The sequence below is a fragment of the Castor canadensis genome, chromosome 10 (assembly GCF_047511655.1).
Source record: "Castor canadensis chromosome 10, mCasCan1.hap1v2, whole genome shotgun sequence".
NCBI classification, from domain to species: domain Eukaryota; kingdom Metazoa; phylum Chordata; class Mammalia; order Rodentia; family Castoridae; genus Castor; species Castor canadensis.
Genome location: NC_133395.1, coordinates 99520551 through 99539310, shown reverse-complemented (window position 1 = coordinate 99539310; position 18760 = coordinate 99520551). Strand labels below are relative to the sequence as shown.

General features: G+C 39.4%; 1 protein-coding gene across 12 annotated transcripts in view; it reads right to left on the bottom strand.

The window, feature by feature from the left end:
* The window catches only part of Nek10 (NIMA related kinase 10), a 260109-nt gene that overhangs the window by 172973 nt on the left and 68376 nt on the right, over positions 1-18760 (bottom strand). For all 12 annotated transcript variants that reach the window (XR_012436301.1, XR_012436303.1, XR_012436302.1 and 9 more), the window contains 8 exons: positions 16155-16379; positions 14842-14981; positions 12745-12806; positions 8896-8973; positions 7117-7181; positions 5672-5774; positions 5445-5573; positions 4822-4959 (listed from right to left, as the gene is read on the bottom strand). Coding sequence is in view for 9 of the 12 variants with exons in the window: in XM_074043773.1 (XP_073899874.1) it covers positions 4822-4959; positions 5445-5573; positions 5672-5774; positions 7117-7181; positions 8896-8973; positions 12745-12806; positions 14842-14981; positions 16155-16379 (940 nt within the window). In the remaining 3 variants the exon portion in view is untranslated. The remainder of the gene's footprint in view (positions 1-4821; positions 4960-5444; positions 5574-5671; positions 5775-7116; positions 7182-8895; positions 8974-12744; positions 12807-14841; positions 14982-16154; positions 16380-18760) is intronic.

The window sequence follows — 18760 nt, the reverse complement described above, 5'->3', positions numbered from 1 at the left end:
CAACGCACCCAGTTTCATCAAACATACCCTGAAAGACCTAAAAGCATATATAAACGCCAACACAGTGGTTGTGGGAGACTTTAATACCCCATTATCATCAATAGATAGGTCATCCAAACAAAAACTCAATAAAGAAATCCAAGATCTGAAATATACAATAGATCAAATGGACCTAATAGATGTCTACAGAACATTTCATCCAACCTCTACACAATTCTTCTCAGCAGCCCACGGAACTTTCTCCAAAATAGATCATATCCTAGGGCACAAAGCAAGCCTCAGCAAATATAAGAAAACAGAAATAATACCGTGCATACTATCTGACCACAATGCAGTAAAAGTAGAACTCAACAACAAAAGTAAAGACAAAAAACATGCAAACAGCTAGAAACTAAATAACTCATTACTTAATGAAGAATGGATCATCGATGAAATAAAAGAGGAAATTAAAAAGTTCCTGGAAGTCAATGAAAATGAAAACACAATCTACCGGAACCTATGGGACACAGCTAATGCAGTCTTGAGAGGAAAGTTTATAGCCATGAGTGCATATATTAAAAAGATTGAAAGATCCCAAATCAATGACCTAATGATACATCTCAAACTCCTAGACAAACAAGAACAAGCAAATCCCAAAACAAATAGGAGAGAAATAATAAAAATAAGAGCTGAAATCAACGAAATAGAAACCAAAAATACCATACAAAGAATTAATGAAACAAAAAGTTGGTTCTTTGAAAAAACAAACAAGATCGATAGACCCCTGGCAAACCTGACTAAAGTGAGGAGAGAAAAAACCCAAATTAGTAGAATCAGGAATGCAAAAGGGGAGATAACAACAAACACCATGGAAGTCCAGGAAATCATCAGAGACTACTTTGAGAACCTATATTCAAATAAATTTGAAAATCTAAAAGAAATGGACAGATTTCTAGATACATATGATCATCCAAAACTGAACCAAGAGGAAATTAATCACCTGAATAGAAATATAACACAAAATGAAATTGAAGCAGCAATCAAGAGTCTCCCCAAAAAGAAAAGTCCAGGACCTGATGGATTCTCTGCTGAATTCTACCAGACCTTTAAAGAAGAACTGATACCAACCCTCCTTAAACTGTTCCATGAAATAGAAAGGGAAGGAAAACTGCCAAACACATTTTATGAAGCCAGTATTACACTTATCCCAAAACCAGGCAAAGACACCTCCAAAAAGGAGAACTATAGGCCAATCTCCTTAATGAACATTGATGCAAAAATCCTCATCAAAATAATGGCAAACCGAATTCAGCAACACATCAAAAAGATTATTCACCATGACCAAGTAGGCTTCATCCCAGGGATGCAGGGGTGGTTCAACATATGAAAATCAATAAACGTAATAAACCACATTAACAGAAGCAAAGACAAAAACCACTTGATCATCTCAATAAATGCAGAAAAAGCCTTTGATAAGATCCAACACCATTTCATGATAAAAGCTCTAAGAAAAGTAGGAATAGAAGGAAAGTACCTTAAAATTATAAAAGTTATATATAACAAACCTACAGCTAGCATTATACTTAATGGAGAAAAACTGAAACCATTCCCTCTAAAATCAGGAACCAGACAAGGATTTCCACTATCTCCACTCCTATTCAACATAGTACTGGAATTCCTAGCCAGAGCAATTAGGCAAGAAGAAGGAATAAAAGGAATACAAATAGGTAAAGAAACTGTCAAAATATCCCTATTTGCAGACGACATGATCCTATACCTTAAAGACCCAAAAAACTCAACTCAGAAGCTCCTAGACAACATCAATAGCTACAGCAAGGTAGCAGGATATAAAATCAACATAGAAAAATCATTAGCATTTCTATACACTAACAATGAGCAAACTGAAAAAGAATGTATGGAAACAATTCCATTTACAATAGCCTCAAACAAAATCAAATACCTAGGTGTAAACCTAACAAAAGATGTGAAAGACCTCTACAAGGAAAACTATACACTTCTTAAGAAAGAGACTGAGGAAGACTATAGAAAGTGGAGAGATCTCCCATGCTCATGGATTGGTAGAATCAACATAGTAAAAATGTCGATACTCCCAAAAGTAATCTACATGTTTAATGCAATTCCCATCAAAATTCCAATGACATTCATTAAAGAGATTGAAAAATCTACTGTTAAATTTATATGGAAACACAAGAGGCCACGAATAGGCAAGGCAATACTCAGTCAAAAGAACAATGCAGGAGGTATCACAATACCTGACTTCAAACTATATTACAAGGCAATAACAATAAAAACAGCATGGAATTGGCACAAAAACAGACATGAAGACCAGTGGAACAGAATAGAGGACCCAGATATGAAGTCACACAACTATAAGCAACTTATCTTTGACAAAGGAGCTAAAAATATATGATGGAGAAATAGCAGCCTCTTCAACAAAAACTGCTGGGAAAACTGGTTAGCAGTCTGCAAAAAACTGAAACTAGATCCATGTATATCACCCTATACCAAGATTAACTCAAAATGGATCAAGGATCTTAATATCAGACCCCAAACTCTTAAGTTGATACAAGAAAGAGTAGGAAATACTCTGGAGTTAGTAGGTATAGTAAGAACTTTCTCAATGAAACCCCAGCAGCACAGCAACTAAGAGATAGCATAGATAAATGGGACCTCATAAAACTAAAAAGCTTCTGTTCATCAAAAGAAATGGTCTCTAAACTGAAGAGAACACCCACAGAGTGGGAGAAAATATTTGCCAACTATACATCAGACAAAGGACTGATAACCAGAATATACAGGGAACTTAAAAAACTAAATTCTCCCAAAACTAATGAACCAATAAAGAAATGGGCACATGAACTAAACAGAACTTTCTCAAAAGAAGAAATTCAAATGGCCAGAAAACACATGAAAAAATGCTCACCATCTCTAGCAATAAAGGAAATGCAAATTAAAACCACGCTAAGATTCCACCTCACCCCTGTTAGAATAGCCATCATCAGCAACACCACCAACAAGTGTTGGCGAGGATGCGGGGAAAAAGGAACCCTCTTACACTGTTGGTGGGAATGTAAACTAGTACCACCACTCTGGAAAAAAATTTGGAGGCTACTTAAAAAGCTGGACATCGATCTACCATTTGATCCAGCAATACCACTCTTGGGGATATACCCAAAAGACTGTTACTCCAGAGGCACCTGCACATCCATGTTTATTGCGGCACTATTCACAATAGCCAAGTTATGGAAACAGCCAAGATGGCCCAGCACTGACGAATGGATTAAGAAAATGTGGTATCTATACACAATGGAATTTTATGCAGCCATGAAGAAGAACAAAATGTTACCATTCGCTGGTAAATGGATGGAATTGGAGAACATCATTCTGAGTGAGGTTAGCCTGGCCCAAAAGACCAAAAATCGTATGTTCTCCCTCATGTGGACATTAGATCAAGGGCAAACACAACAAGGGGATTGGACTATGAGCACATGATAAAAGCGAGAGCACACAAGGGAGGGGTGAGGATAGGTAAGACACCTAAAAAACTAGCTAGCATTTGTTGCCCTTAACGCAGAGAAACTAAAGCAGATACCTTAAAGCAACTGAGGCCAATAGGAAATGGGGAACAGGTACTAGAGAAAAGGTGAGATCAAAAAGAATTAACCTAGAAGGTAACACACACGCACAGGAAATTAATGTGAGTCAATGCCCTGTATAGCTATCCTTATCGCAACCAGCAAAAACCCTTGTTCCTTCCTATTATTGCTTATACTCTCTCTACAACAAAATTAGAGATAAGGGCAAAATAGTTTCTGCTGGGTATTGAGTGGGGGGAGAGGGAGGGGGTGGAGTGGGTGGTAAGGGAGGGGGTGGGGGCAGGGGGGAGAAATGAACCAAGGCTTGTATGCACATATGAATAATAAAAGAAAAATGAAAAAAAAAAAAGCAAAACTTCTCCAAAGAAAAAAAAATTTTGTATAATGCAAGAGATCAAAAATAAATAAATAAATAAATAAAAATAAACTATTAATGATAAAATTTACTGTAATTTATAAAATGATATAGAACTGTGGATTTTGATGAATAAAGATCATATTTGTGGTATTTTTTATGTTCCAGCACAGACACTAGGCAAATATGAACTGCAGAGAACAAACAACGAGGCCAATAGCTCCCCTCGCTGAATTATAAAACAGGACTTGCAATAAACGTACAAATAAGGAAGGCTGGAAAAGAAACCAGTGTGCTCTCAGATCACAAAAAAGAAATTCCATTTCTCTTCTGATACATCTATTCTTTCTTCCCAAACAAACTTTCATGATGATAGTTAATTGAGCTAGCATATTATGCCAGAATATTCTGCTCATGCCAATAAATAATAACCCATCTTGAAAGTTCATATTTTAGATTTAATAAGCCATCCTTGAGGTATGTTAGCAGCTTGGTTCCATTTGACAAAAGTCACGGAGATCTTGGTCATATTTCCATGTGTGTAACTAAGTAACCAAATATTCTACAATATAATGAGCAGGGAATCAATGTGCTTACAGTGGAGCAAGGATTCCTCATATACGACATGCTTTGTGTCATAAACCTGACTGCTTTGTATCCACAGTTCTGAAATAAACTCCTGAAACTATGTCTATGGCTTAATTTCAAGCCTTAGGAAAAACACTGGTAAAAATATCACTGCCACAACATCCATTATTTCACACTAACCTAGTCCATAAACATCAAGGATAAGAATAACGTGAGAACTCTACTTTATTTCAATGGTGTTGACTTAAAGAAAACATCTTTAGCAACAAGAAAAACATTTACCTGTTCTTTAATTATCGTTAATTCAGAAACAATATTTTTTACACTGCTGTCCCGATCTTTTTTATCCTTTCCAAATGCTGGGTTATGTAAATTGACCTCTTTCATTGCTAGAAGATTTTGACCACTACGCTTTCTAACCTAAAATAAGGAAGACAAAATATAAATAAAGGAATGGGATGAGAGTTGAAAGGGTAAGAAAGGGCTAGATTAACAAAGTCACATGATTAACCATGTCATCTAAATAAGTCGCAGAGCATTTATAAATTCTGTGTTTACACTAAACTCAGCTTTAAAAATCCTATCATTTTGGCCAATACAGAAGCAATGGTATGAATTTAGAGAATGTATCATGCATTGGGACAAGCTATTTTGACTATTTTTTGTGAGAGATTAATGATGTCTTTTCTCTTATAAAGTCAATGGCCAATTATTAGAGCTGCTAGCTAAGACAACATCTTTCTTACTGACACAGAAATAATCATCGTAGCGTTTATATTTATTCTTATTTTTCAGTGTCACAGACTACAAATTGAGCATAAAGAACTTAAAGTGAACATGGGTATGCAAGTGTGATATCTGGTTAGTTTGGGAATATCAAAAACAATCCCCAAGGGCAAAGTCACCTTATAAACACAGCCAAATGCTCCACTTCCAAGATGATCCAAAATTGCATAGTTGCCTATATATTTCGAAGGTGCTTTGTTCTGATTAATGCTTTCAATATTTTCAGCAATTTGCTTCAGCTCATCCTCCTAAATAAATAAGAATAAGGAAATGGGTTATTATGATAAAAAAAACTCTATCCTGACCACATAGAAACCTGCCAAAATATTTAAAATTCAGAACTTACCACTAATACATTCAACTTTGATACCAACTTTTCATAAGCACTGATATCACGAACATAATGTCCTATGTCAATGAAGATCTCAAACAAGTCGGTAGGGAAAAGTCTATGGGAAAAAAATACACACACTTAATCAAGAACTTGGAAACTGTTGATCACTACTTCCTTTCGGAGGTACCTCATTCACAAATTATATGACACAAACTTAGGTTATCAACAAACAACAGGGGATAATTTTCTCCAAACTTATGCTGGAAAATTAAACCATAGCAATATTTTTGAAAGATTAAGAAAAAAGCAAATGAAGAGATCTACTAAAGATTTGCTATACAACACTGTGGTTATAGTTAATAAAACTGCACTGTACACTTAAAATTTTGTTAAGAGGATAGATCTCACATTAGATAGTTTTACCACAATAAAAACAGACACAATGCAGATTATACAATGACCTTATTTGTAATATATTTGGGGATACAGATATTAAACATTCTAGAGAGGAATATTTGTTGGGTATTTATTGAGTGCTGAGCACGTTTATAAATGCCGTTGGATGAAGTACTTGCTTTAATTCTAGAAGGTAAATATTAATTTGGCTTTTAATATTTTATAAAATTAAGATAAAAACACAGATAAATGAGAAAATGGGAAGAATTATGCATCACTTCCAAGATACTAATTTTAAGAGATTCTTAAAATGTTTGAGTTCACTAAAAATGGATGGTTTATGGTCCTGAAATGAGTGCTTACAATGAATAACTAATTTTTCTCTTTTCCACTCAATTTAAATGTCATAGGAAAATAAACAACTTAAAATATTCCATGCTTTCTAAATAAAGAAATTAAGCCAAGACTTTCCTTATCAATGAGATTCTGGTAAGAACAAAGGCCTATGATTTTGGCTAAATGATGTACAGACCACACCATGGGTAACTGGATGTCTGCCTTCCAAGATGGCAGCTTTTCCCTCACACCACTGCAGCCCCCTTCAAATGGGTTCCACCCTATCTCAAGTAACAGGAAAAACACTTGGTTTTACTGTTCATAAGGGAAAATTACCAGACTAATTTTAGAGTTTCTGAATGGACAAAAACAAGTATATATATTGATGCCATTCATTGAAGATGTTAATATCTTTAATTTAAAAAAAACAAAACATAACAACTAAATCCGTGGTGATTACATGGTCTGTGAGAGAGTGATACTGATAAGTGATTTCTCAGTAATTTCTGCCACCATTTTATTCATTTTCAGCACTGAGATATGGCCACAGTATCTCAGATACATCTGTGGTGTGTAGGAAGTCTGAAGAGGCATGGCTTGCACACAAGTCCATTCTTTTCTTCCTGTCACCTCTGACTCAGTTATGTGAAAACAGCACAGTCCAATGGTGCCTTGAATCTAATCATTTGTATTCCCCATCGAAACAAACATCGAAAAGCTCCTACCGTTTAAAAAGTGGTCTGTTTCTTTCCATACTGAAGAGAAACCTCAAGGCTCTGAAAGCGTAACACTAGGAAACAAAAGAGAATGTCTTTCTTTAGACTTTCAACAAACTAAAACATATTCAGGGCACAATTAATATGATGTAGATGCTAAAATGATTTATTGCGAGTGATTGGCCTAAGTTGGAGCCCTAGTTCATAACTGAAAACAAAAAAACACCCTTCCTTGAGGTGGTTTTCTCATATTTAAAGGGTGCCAATGTAGCATGCATGGCCTTATTTTACTGGTGCTTGTCATTAATTGCTTTCTAGAAAGTACAAAATGAGCACAGAGACAAGACATAAAATTCCTACGCAGAGAAAGCCAAACATCGAAAAGTTTCCAGGAGCTCAAGGTTTATTTTGTTCCTGGCCTGCTATGAATGCCTCAATATTTATATAGTTTCTGTGAGAAAATAAACACTAGAAATGATGACATATAAAAACAGCCACAAGCACACTGGACTCAAACTTGACAAACTGGTCTCTTGAGTAAAAAAGTCTTAAGCATTCCCCAAATAGAACGATCAACAGTAACTCCCTAGAACACTCAGAAACAGGCCTGTGAGGCTTTATCTAAGAAAAACAAATGTCTGGCATTTTGCAATGCTAAGAGAGAAAAAGAGGGAGACACACAGAGAGAGAGAGAGAGAGAGAAGAAGGAGAGGGCAAACGCACAGGTTCACCTGTGCCCCCCACAGGTCTCCAGTGTAGGGATTGGGGTCTTCCAAGTTTGGCCTGGGATAATTTAATAAGATTAGTGATCTGAAAATAGAAGGCACAAGAAAAAATTGCCCAGAAAGCCAGGCCAATAACAAAATGACAGGAGGGGGCCTGATGAAGGAGCAGAGGCAACAGCAGAAAACTACATGTTCCTTAAAATGCATTCCATTTGGAAGTCTCTTTTCTGGCTTAGCAAAATGCATCTGCAGGATGGCTCTGGTTTTGTCTTTTTCTCTGAAACCCCACTGCCCGCTAGCACACAGATACCACTAAGAGCCTCTCCACTGGCTCTGGCCTAGGTTCTGATGAGATGAATGAGAGCTCTTTTTTAATGTTCTTATTTCCAACTTATTTATAAAAACATAAAATTTGTACACATTTATGGAGTAGCATGTGATATTTTGATACATGTACACATTGTATAATGTTTAAGTAAGATTAAGCGTAGATATCTTGTCAAATATTTATCATTAAGATAGTCTCTAAGTGACTTAAAAAAATGGATGAGCTGCAAAGGCATCCTTTATATCTGCTTTATACTCTCCAGCTTCCACCTTGCATGGGATCAGCACCCTTCCACTTGCAGCAGATGACACTTGGTAAGTCCCTTCCTACCCACCAAGACCCATTTTACAGAGTTTTTAAAGATGAAAGGTTAGTGACTGCAGTCCATGTTTGAAGGTGACAATTTCCCTCTGTTTTTATACTCTAATATATAAGCAATGCATATTTTTAAAAATACAACTTATCAATAAGCAAAGAGACATGTAACTGAGTCGCTTAATTTTCCCACAGGGAAAGCACTGTCAAGCCTGCCCTCCAGGGTTTGGTATCACTGGTTTTCATACCGGACCCCATACCAGGTATGTCCCTTTCACAGCCATCACCGTGACCACCACTAACTTTAATAATTCTAAAAATCACAGATTATTTTATAAACAGTGTTGACTAAAAATTTTCATTATTTTATCAAATATATATTTTATACTTCAAAAGCTTGATAATAAATAAGGATATTACCTGTAATAAATTTGTTTTTGCTGCATTCTTTTGTTTATGTGGTAAAATTAATTTTGCTATTGTATATACACCATTTTCCTGGAAAAACAAAGGGGCCATGTTAACACTGCCCAGCGATGATGCCACAGAGATACACAGCATAAATAACCAACCAGACAACTTCCAAGCTTAATATTAAAGAAAAATTGTTGCTATAGTTCAGGAATTTCAAGTATATATTACAGAACAATACCAAAATGACAAGTTGTACTTTTATTTTTTTTTTATCTTTAACTTTTTTTTCACCAATTATAATCCTCAGTTTTATTTTTCCTTGCTTCTTTTTTTTTATTCACTTATTCACATGTGCATACATTGTTTGGGTCATTTCTCCCCCCTACCCCTTGCCCCCATCTTCTCCTCCCCACCCCACCCACTTCCAGGCAGAACCTGTTCTGCGCTTTTCTCCAGTTCCGTTGAAGAGTAGGAATAAGCAATAATATGAAAGACATAGCGTTTTTGCTAGTTGACTTAAGGATAGCTATGCAGAGAGATTCCTAGCATTGCTTCCATGTACAAATGTGTTACAACCCAGGTTGATTCATCTCTAACTGATCTTTACTCTGGTTCTCATGCTGACCTCTGTCACTTTAAGTTTCTGTATTAGTTCCTCTGGAGTGGGGACATCAAATGCTTTCATGTAATGTTGTACTTTTAAACACCAAAGACTACAACCATAATCTTCAATTTTCTACTGTCTATAAAGAGTTAAGATTATAATTAATAGTAAAGTATATAACTCTAAAGTGATTTTTTAAAAATGAAGAATGAGTGATTAAGAAGGGACAAAATGAAGGGATCCAAATGTCTTTACACTTCCAACTTTAAATACTTAAGTATGAAATATAATTTCTCCCTTTCTATTTTTCCTAATTAAATAATTCATAAAGATCAATCATTGTAAAATTGTTTTTATAAAAATAAAAGGAAGGCCAACCATAGTGGTTCATGCCTATAATCTCAGGTACTTGGAGGTGGAGATAGGGAGGATTACATTTGAGGCCAGTCTGGGTAAGAAAGTTAGTGAGATCCCATCTCAACCAACAGACTGAGTATGATAGTACATGTTTGTAATCCCAGTTGCACAGGAGGCACAAGTCAAAGGATTTTGATTGGGGGCTGACCCCCAGCAAAAATGAAAGACCCTATCCAAAAAAAAAAGTGTTGGAGGCATGGTGCAGGTGGTAGAGCACCTTGCCTAGCAGGGCAGTACTGCCAAAAATATATAAAATAAAGAAAAAATCTATTGTGATGACACATGCCAATAATCTCTGAGACAGGAGGATTTCAAGTTTGAGACCAGTCTGGACTATACAGTGAGACCTTGTCTCAAAAAACCAAGGACTGGGAATGTAGCTCAGAGGTAGAGTGCTTGCCTACCATGCACAAAGCCCTAGGTTCTGTCCCCAGCATCATCACAACAATAAAAAACCAAAGAAAGAATAACAGACGTTTTAAAAGCAAACAAAAGTTACCTGTAAAAACACAGCATCTTTCTAGACTTTTTCTAATAGAAATGTATACGTGAAGGAAAACCCAAAAACTATTAGGCTATTGCTACTTTGCTGCTGTCTACTAAATATGTCACTTACATGTGGCATTTGTATCACAAATACAGAGGGTTTTTTTATCTGTCTTACGGCAGCTAATCTTGATGGCTACTCTGAAAACCAAAACCATTTTATAATTTCCCTGATTTGTGCATGAGAAGCCAAAACTTAGGTTAAGTCATTTTTTTACAGGAGCCACACCAGCCTGTAATGACACCAGGAACCCCAATCTGGCCAGTCCAGCACCCTGCTCCACCACCTTCATTTGACGCACTGAGCTTCCCTTGGGAACTTAACCTGACACCTTGCTAACATGAATGCTGATGATGAAATTGAATCTATTGGGGTTGACCCCCAGAAACTTTCCTCTGTAATAAGTAGGAGGTAACTTTAACAACAGAAACATAAGCATACACAGGTATGTGTTTGTGTATATATGTCTGTTTATTTACTAACATTTATCTGTATATGTATATACACATAACTGTATATATAGTGAATTAATATGTGAGTTACATTTTGTGAAATCAGTTTCTTAGCAATAAATATTTTGTTTGGTTTTTCTCAACCACCCCTAACTGAATAAGCCTGCTGTATTCTTAGATGAAATGACTGTTGTCCTTAACCCCGAATTAAAGAAATTTAGAATAGTTTAAAAAAAAGGATAAAGAAAATGAAAAGGATCATATATAATATAGTGACATGTCAGTCTTCTTGAATCAAGTGAATTAAAGAAGGACAAAAATACAAAATAGCATTCTTTAAGGTAAATAAGAAATGTTAACATATTTTATTTTATTTTATTTTCATTTTTCTTTTATTATTCATATGTGCATACAAGGCTTGGTTCATTTCTCCCCCCTGCCCCCACCCCCTCCCTTACCACCCACTCCGCCCCCTCCCTCTCCCCCCCAATACCCAGCAGAAACTATTTTGCCCTTATTTCTAATTTTGTTGTAGAGAGAGTATAAGCAATAATAGGAAGGAACAAGGGTTTTTGCTGGTTGAGATAAGGATAGCTATACAGGGCATTGACTCACATTGATTTCCTGTGCGTGGGTGTTACCTTCTAGGTTAATTCTTTTTAATCTAACCTTTTCTCTAGTACCTGTTCCCCATTTCCTATTGGCCTCAGTTGCTTTAAGGTATCTGCTTTAGTTTCTCTGCGTTAAGGGCAACAAATGCTAGCTAGTTTTTTAGGTGTCTTACCTATCCTCACCCCTCCCTTGTGTGCTCTCGCTTTTATCATGTGCTCATAGTCCAATCCCCTTGTTGTGTTTGCCCTTGATCTAATGTCCACATGAGGGAGAACATACGATTTTTGGTCTTTTGGGCCAGGCTAACCTCACTCAGAATGATGTTCTCCAATTCCATCCATTTACCAGCGAATGGTAACATTTTGTTCTTCTTCATGGCTGCATAAAATTCCATTGTGTATAGATACCACATTTTCTTAATCCATTCGTCAGTGCTGGGCCATCTTGGCTGTTTCCATAACTTGGCTATTGTGAATAGTGCCGCAATAAACATGGATGTGCAGGTGCCTCTGGAGTAACAGTCTTTTGGGTATATCCCCAAGAGTGGTATTGCTGGATCAAATGGTAGATCGATGTCCAGCTTTTTAAGTAGCCTCCAAATTTTTTTCCAGAGTGGTGGTACTAGTTTACATTCCCACCAACAGTGTAAGAGGGTTCCTTTTTCCCCGCATCCTCACCAACACTTGTTGTTGTTGGTGTTGCTGATGATGGCTATTCTAACAGGGGTGAGGTGGAATCTTAGCGTGGTTTTAATTTGCATTTCCTTTATTGCTAGAGATGGTGAGCATTTTTTCATGTGTTTTCTGGCCATTTGAATTTCTTCTTTTGAGAAAGTTCTGTTTAGTTCACGTGCCCATTTCTTTATTGGTTCATTAGTTTTGGGAGAATTTAGTTTTTTAAGTTCCCTGTATATTCTGGTTATCAGTCCTTTGTCTGATGTATAGTTGGCAAATATTTTCTCCCACTCCGTGGGTGTTCTCTTCAGTTTAGAGACCATTTCTTTTGATGAACAGAAGCTTTTCAGTTTTATGAGGTCCCATTTATCTATGCTATCTCTTAGTTGCTGTGCTGCTGGGGTTTCATTGAGAAAGTTCTTACCTATACCTACTAACTCCAGAGTAAGAAATGTTAAAATATTTTAAAACCACATTACAGGACCCCACAGCCCAAAGTGCAGAAGAGGTTTGTTAGCCAGGACACGGTTAAGGAGCCGAGGTTCTCACCTGAACCACCTGGTGGGCATTGGTGTCATTGAGCACCAGCTCGGTGAGGGCTGCACAGCAGGCTGGAAGGGAAACAGTAAAAGGCACAGTATGTCCTCTGTGAATGTACGTCATACCCACCCTCGGCCTCTACAAAGGGTGACCGCAAAGTCAGCCCTCAAGAAACACTAATTGTCCTTTTGGCACAGCTATGGATGAAGGAAGTGGACTTTTAAGGGCTTCTAACTCTTCCTCTTCGGCAATCCATCTGTGTGCACATCCCACAGCAGCCCAGGAGGCAGGGACTGCACCTGTCTGGTTCACTGTAATCTCACCAAGCAATGTGTGCTAGCACTTAACACATGCTTGATAAATCCATCTACACAGGTTGCTGAGTGGATGAATGCTTTAAACAGGTATCCAAGTGATCCTTGTGATCAGAGTATTACTACAATCACCAGTTTTACTGAAGAAAAAAACAGATTCAGAGCAGTTTCTGAGTAGGACACACAACCAGTAAGTACAATGGCCCAGAAGTCTGTCCCAGTCTTGCCAGACAGCAAATCCTAGTTCCTGAGCAGTCCCCCTCCTGCCTCCTTGCAGCCACCATGGCAGTCTGTGGTAGCATTCTGCACCAAGATACATGTCCTCCCAGAGGTGTGCCTGACTCCAGAAAGGACAATGCCATTGTACTGAGTCCTTGTCATTGATCCAGCCTTGCACTCTGGTAAAGACTTTGCCCTTAGCATCAGTTAATTCTCACAATAACTCCTAACACTGATACTGTGATTGTCATCACCGTCTTCATGAGTGAAACTGAAGCCTGAAGAGGGAAGGACATAGCCAGGGCCACGTGGGGATCAGCGCAGGAGGAAGCAAACTCAGGCCCTACTCTTAACACATTGTGTTTTTAATTCTTATTTATATTTAGTATTTATTTATATTTTTATTTAGGTGTAAAGTAAGCCCATATTAAGTGTATAGTTCAACACATCTACAGACCCTGAAAGCACCCCCACCCAGATGAAGATAGAGGCTGTTTATAGCCCCCGGAGACTCCCTGATGCCCCTTCCTAGGCATCACCACTGCTATAACAATCAGCAGGTGACCACCTTTTTGACCTCTATTGTCATCCATCTCCCCCACTCTTTAAAAGGACCCTGAAATATCAGGAACTCCGAGAGTCTGCTGGATTAGACTTCTAGGGCAGCCATCCAAGAGAGATCCCCCAGCCTGAGCCTGTGTACTGAGACTGAGGCCATTGGAGAGTGAGCACAAACACCTAAGAGAAGGGGGTCCTCCTTCCCTGACCTCACATATCTCTGAAGAAACATCTTTTCTATTCTCCAGGAGGAAACAAAGGTCAGCTTTCTCCTACGCCATGGCTCCCTTGCCCCTTCCCTCTACTCTGCCTGCTCTTCCCCTCTTAGCATCTCCCTGACCTTCTTCTGGCACACACCATGCCTCTCTGCTCCATCCTGTGGGCTCCTGCAGTACCCCAGCCTGGCTAGCAGCACACTGCACTGAAGCCCCACTTGTCCCAAAGGTGAAATGCTCCATGCAGGGCACAGACTGCATGACTGCTCAAGGGAGTTCTGCCAAGAAGGTGCTATGAACTGCTGCTGCTGCTTCAGTGTGAAAAGTCCCACTCAGAACAGCATCTTCCTCTGTCCTCTCCTTGGAGCTCACCAGGTGCGGTGGGGGGCGGGGGAGAAGGCACTCCCTTGCACCTGGTGAGATAGATGTATGTATTGGAGATTCTCCCCTTGAGGAGGAAGCCCCAAGAGCTAGAAAATTATAGAAAGTATGATTCTGGCTCCAGATCAAGTTGCATTCTTTAATCTAGTTTACCAGTTATAAGGCTAGTTTTCTCTTATCTTATCTCTAACACCTGTATTTACTTCTCTGTGAGTTCAGAACATGGAAAGGTGGATGTAAAATTAACCTTCCAGTGTAACATCAGTTCTAAGAAGTTCCTGGCATCCACATGGATTTAACATTACATTTGTAAACTTACAAATTGTGTCTAATTAACACTATCACATTAATTTTAGGAATAACAACCTAAGAAATTAAACAGGATTAAATAATAAAACCTAATAATATAATATACATACCTGCTTGAAGAGAAAAAGTATTTTCTTGTATTTCCCGAGGGCTTAAATCTTCTGACAAATGAAGCTGCTGGATTCGGCCTGCAGCATTTGCACTAGACAGGCTTCCAATGGAGGAGCGATCAGAAACAAAATTGCGATCTCTGAAAAAGAAAAGTTAACCCCAGACCATTATCAGCTTCCCTTCATGGTGAGTCCCTTCTGGGTCTGTTTAAAAACTTTGTGACATCTTGCAGATCGTGAAGTTTCCTCCCACATTATCTTTATATTTCACTTTCTAATCCAGATGGACTTGAGTTTTATCTGTGGTGGGAGGTGCTTTCTCTCTCCATTCCCTTCCCCCTGTGCTTCCCAACTCCCCCTTCCCTTCTTTGCTGTTTCTGAACTGACTCCACACTATTTCCCCATGGCTCCACGTGGCTACCTTTTTCTTTTTAAGTGTTTTTTTTTCTTTCTTTCTTTCTCAGAGCCTCACACTTGCTAGACAGGTACTCTACCACTTGAGCCAAACCTCCAGTCTACCTTTTTCTTGAACTTTCTTTTTCACTGCAGTCAACTCACTCGAACACATCTTAGTCACGACTATTCTGAATTTTCAATGAAATTGCTGTCATTCTTTACTTTAGGAAAGTTCTTTTCCATTAAATCTTTGAGCTCTTTGGTCTATTTTTTTTTTTTTTACTGGCTACCCAAGTAATCTCAACATCCACAGGTTGAAACCCCATGTTCTGCTGACCACAGCTTTCATTTTCTAATTCCCCTCTCTCCCTTGTCTTTCTCCTCTGTGTTCTGTGTAACTTTACAAAGCTTATCCTCCAAGTCACTACCTTCCAGGTCTCTATCAGTTCTATGGATTTTACTCAGTCCTCATTTTCTTTCCTGGCGCCACAATCTTCTCCCCTTTGCTGCCTTATATCTCATCTTGAATCTCATTTCATAAATTCATGTTCTACTTAATGTCTGAAAAGATAAATTATTGGTTTTTCTATTTCTTAGTGCACTGCTTTCCATAATAGATTCTTTACTTGTCTTTAGACTGCTTTCCATTCAGCCTAAATCTGCAGACTTCTGGACTTGTACACTGCTGACTCCATAATGGAGGCTGCTCACACAGGTTTCCTAAGGACTAAAATGTGAGTGCCTGTGACACTGATTTAGAGAATGCTATGACAAGTGTGAATGACTCAGAGAAGATGACCAACCAAAGAAACCTCAGAGCAAAAAGGAGCACAGTGAGCAGGTACCCAATAGTCATCTTGTCATAGAGCCCCCAGTCTCTGACCATTAGGGCAAAGCAAGCCAGAGCCTACACTTACCCTCGCAAAATATGAAGAAGCTGCTTGATGCCTCCCCAAATGCGAATTTCCACACTGGTCTCAGGGTCTTCACAAACCTGGACTAGAATCCAGACCACACTCCAGAGCAGCTTCAGGTGGTCAGAGTGGAGCAGGCTGAGGAGGACAGGTACCCCCTCATGAAGCTTCACCTGCTCTTTCACCTGGGGTTCTGCACAAAGGAGGCGCAGTAACTCTGCAGTGAGTCTGAAAGGGGAGGGGAGGGTGATACTAGGGATCATAGCACCATGACTTAAAGGCTTTGCGTGTACATCAGAGCTATCATCCCCGCATACAAAACTTAACGTTTTCTAAGTCATGCATCGACACCCATTTTGACAAGAACAAAGGCAAATATTTTTGGCTTGGTTAGCCATACAATGCCTAGGAGAATGACTCAACTGTGCCAAGACAGCATGAAAACAGTGCAGAGAAACTAAAGCAGATACCTTAAAAGCAACTGAGGCCAATAGGAAAAGGGGAACAGGTACTAGAGAAAAGGTTAGATCAAAAAGAATTAACCTAGAAGGTAACACCCACGCACAGGAAATCAGAGAGGCAGAGATCAGAAGGGTCCTTGTTCCAAGCTAGCCCGAGTCCCTATCTCGAAAAAACCCATCAAAAATGAATAAATAAATAAATAAAGGGGGCAGGCGTAGTGGCTCAAGGTGTATGCTCTGAGTTCAGATCCCCAGTGTTCCAAACAAAACAAAACAAAACAAAAAAACTATTGAATTCCTGGTAAAACCAGGGAAACAAATGTTAGTACTGCACTGTACTAAGTCAATGCCCTGTATAGCTATCCTTATCTCAACCAGCAAAAACCCTTGTTCCTTCCTGTTATTGCTTATACTCTCTGTACAACAAAATTAGAAATGAGCGCAAAATAGTTTCTGCTGGGTATTGGGCAGGGGAGAGGGAGGGGGCAGAGTGGATGGTAAGGGAGGGGGTGGGGGCAGGGGGGAGAAATGACCCAAGCCTTGTATGCACATATGAATAATAAAAGAAAAAGAAAACAGCCATAGATAATACGTTGTAATTCAGCATGACTGAATTACAATAAATCTTTATTTACAAGAACAAGGGGGTCAAATAAGGCCTGTGAGTCATAGTTTGCTGGTTAAAAAATCCTATTAGGTAGTGAGTACAAACAATGTGACTCACACAGTGCTATAAGTAAAAGAAGTAAGAAAAACTTTATTCTAGTCTTAAGAAATTTACTATGTGGTTGCAAAAATAAGATATTCAAAGAAAATGTCAAAAACTCTACAATGCAGGGGAATCAGGTCTAAAGTGCCCAGTGATTATCCGGTGAATAAAATTAACAGTGGCAAAGATGTAAGTACTGCTGAGCCATGAACCATTTTGAAACAGAGTTTTCATAGAATCATCCTTAATCCTCCAGTCTCACACTGTAAACACTCTCCCTGGATGGCATCATCCATTCCCATTTTTCATAAGTTCTTGAATCCCTGTCACCTTGATAAGGCCAGGCAGGTACAGCACATAATCTCCATAAGTTTTGGCCACAAAGATATTCCACAAGTGGTCACCACACTGTATCTAAACTCAACATCATTATCCTCCTCCCGAAATGTGATCTTCCTCTCACATCCCCATCTGGACTCATGACATCACAACCCTCTCAATTTCCTAAGTCAAAAGGCCCATCTGAGACCCTTCCTTCTCTTTCCATGCCTTGACACTGCCAGTCAAGAGCTCTTAGTATTCTTCACTTCCTGGATAACTGCTAGGATTAATTAATTCCCTTGAAAGTCATGCAGTGGAGATCCAAGATGGCGACTGGAACAGCCACAGACCTTCTGACCTCCGTGATCCATGGACTTTGACAAGAAGCTGGAGACTTGCTTGAATGAGGTAAAACACCAGGGAGAGCTGAAACATCAGCATGCTGAGCCCCTAGATCCTGGGAGGCCTCTCCACCCCACCATACACTAAAAGAATAGCAGGTGCTGCACTCCAGGCCCCGCCCCATAGGCCCGCAGAGCTGCTGCTCCATACACCATGGGATCTCCAATCCTCCAGCTCTGCTCCTTTGCCCCACCAGGGCTGTGCTACTCCAAACTCCCACCCCTCAGAACTTCAGGATCTCCATGGGATGAGCCCTTAAGGCCAGGGATCCACAGACACTTACCATCTCCTCCAGGCCACGTCCCCCACCCCCACCACAGGCCTGCACAGCCCTGCAGGAGCTCTGTCTGGCTGGGCCACTGTCCCCAGCCCTGCACGATCTCTGCTTTGCCCGCCAGTCTCCCAAGGCCTGCACAGCTCTGCAGGAGCTCCCTCTGGCTGGGCTGCACTCCCCAGAACTGCACGATCTCTGCTTTGCTGGCCATGCCCCAAAGCCTGCATAGCCCTGCACAATATTCACTCTGCAAGGCTATGCCCCTAAGGCCTGCCAAGCAGGGGACCCACACACACGATCTCCATTCTGCTGGACCATGCCCCCCAAGCCTGTCAAGCCAGGGATACACAGACATGCAGTATCTCCACTCCACTGCCCTATACCCTTCAGGCACACCAAGCCCATGCTCCAAAGGCCCGCTACTTCACCTCAGCTAAAGGCC